General features: G+C 41.3%; 1 protein-coding gene across 1 annotated transcript in view; it reads left to right on the top strand.

Moving 5' to 3' along the window:
* Window positions 1-1,925, top strand: part of dnajb11 (DnaJ heat shock protein family (Hsp40) member B11) — a 13,215-nt gene that overhangs the window by 4,982 nt on the left and 6,308 nt on the right. The window contains exons 3-5 of the mRNA XM_015404364.1: window positions 167-264; window positions 1,228-1,360; window positions 1,461-1,603. Coding sequence (XP_015259850.1) covers window positions 167-264; window positions 1,228-1,360; window positions 1,461-1,603 — 374 coding nt within the window. The remainder of the gene's footprint in view (window positions 1-166; window positions 265-1,227; window positions 1,361-1,460; window positions 1,604-1,925) is intronic.

Here is a 1,925-nt window from a genome sequence, read left to right as displayed (position 1 = left end):
TCCCATGTCAGAGGATGAAGAGAGCACATCCAGTTAGTCACAGTCAGAGAAACAGGACTACACTGGAAAAACAGCCAAACAGGAACAGACCAGATGAAGCTACTATGAGTAAAACCTGTGACTACTGAGCGCCATGCATGAGGCTGAAGGCTTGTTCTGCATCCAGGTCCTGTCAGATGAGGAGAAACGGAAACAGTATGACAAGTACGGAGAAGAAGGACTCAAAGAAGGTCACCACGGTTCGCACAATGATATCTTCTCCAGGTGGGTGCGGTGGTGTTTTTATAAAGTTTTTCTTTTAGATCTTTTTTATTTAACCATTTGAGTAATTTTACATAACATCTCCTGACAGAAACTCAATAATTAGACGTCACAATGCCATGTTTCTCTTTAACGCTGATGAAGTACGCTTCTTTATCTTTTGGATTTCTTTATGACTTGTGATATAATTTATTACCTGAAGGTATCTATATAAATCATTTGATTGGAGGCCAAATTGTTGTTGAAGTTGAGAGAATGATTTAAATTCTGTTCCTTTAACGATTTGGTTGATTGTACAGAGACCCTGATCAGCCCATCTTTTAAACCCCCTATCCCACAGAGAGGGATGGAATTCTATGTTCCCTACTGTCAACATGACCCTTTTTATTATCAATGTAAAGGACTGTTTAACCCAGGAATCTATCAGACGGCCCTGATGCCTGATAGAGATGCTGTGTTTATGTTCTGGTTGGACGGTTAACCTTCAGCTCCACTGTGAATAACCCAAACTCTGCAGACAGATCTGGTTTTGTTAAAGCAAACAGAAGAGGATTAGGGCCACTGGATAAATAAAAGAATGTAACTGATGTTTATTAAATATTGTTTCAGTATAATATGAGGAAAAAAGTCTGAATTTTGACTTTAATCTCAGAATTCTGATGTTTTGTCTCAGTTTCTCCCAAAATAAAATGTAAAAATCAGTTAACCAATCCTCTTCCCTACTACAATCTCTTCCTTCATGGTCGGAATTCTAAGATTAAAGTCAGAATTCTGACTTTTTTACCATATTATAATAAATAAAGTTAACTTTTTTTAATTTTGTCAGTGGCTCTAATTCTCTTCCTCTTCCAAATATCTCAGAATTGTTAACTCTGAGATATTTGACTCATTAGTGGCAGATCTGTTAGATGGATCCCATCTTCAGCTCTTCTGTCTTAAATATTATCCTCTTCCTTTGTCCCAAAGCTTCTTTGGGGATTTTGGCTTCATGTTTGGAGGAAATCGGCAGCAGCAGGACCGGAACATCCCCAGAGGAAATGACATAGTCCTGGACCTTGAGGTCACGCTGGAAGAGGTGTATTCTGGGAACTTTGTGGAGGTGAGTAAAGAGCGTCTTCCTCTCTGCATTAACGACCTTTAATGCCGTCTGTTTAACTTTTAATGACTGTTTTTTTTTTATGATTTTCCCCTTTTGGCAGGTTGTGCGGAACAAGCCTGTAGCCAAAGAGGCTCCTGGTAAAAGGAAGTGCAACTGCAGGCAGGAGATGAGGACGACGCAGCTCGGACCGGGCCGCTTCCAGATGACCCAGGAGACGGTGTGCGACGAGTGTCCCAACGTCAAGTGAGTTCTTCATCATCGGTGGGAGTGTGGGGGGCATTCAGGCTAAATTTATTTTATTCTTGATGAACAAATTATTTCAATGCTTTTAGTCATTAGTTTGACCAAGCTCTGCACTGGTGGCAACACAATCTGTTCTCCCTTTCCCGCTGACGGGAAAACCTGTTTAAACCGGGAACTATGGGGTCTTATTGGCAGTGGGAACAGACTACGTCCTGGATCCCTCCATGTTGCTCTTCATTGTTTACCTTCCAATTCCTCTCGCACTGGTGACATCATCAACAACAATCCAGTGTGATGGTGTCACCCGACACACTGCTGTCAG

This window comes from Cyprinodon variegatus, unplaced genomic scaffold (genome assembly GCF_000732505.1).
Source record: "Cyprinodon variegatus isolate N-32 unplaced genomic scaffold, C_variegatus-1.0 Scaffold1710, whole genome shotgun sequence".
In the NCBI taxonomy this organism is placed as follows: Eukaryota; Metazoa; Chordata; class Actinopteri; order Cyprinodontiformes; family Cyprinodontidae; genus Cyprinodon; species Cyprinodon variegatus.
The sequence above is the reverse complement of the archived record's forward strand: the minus strand, read 5'-3'. Positions and strand labels throughout refer to the sequence as shown.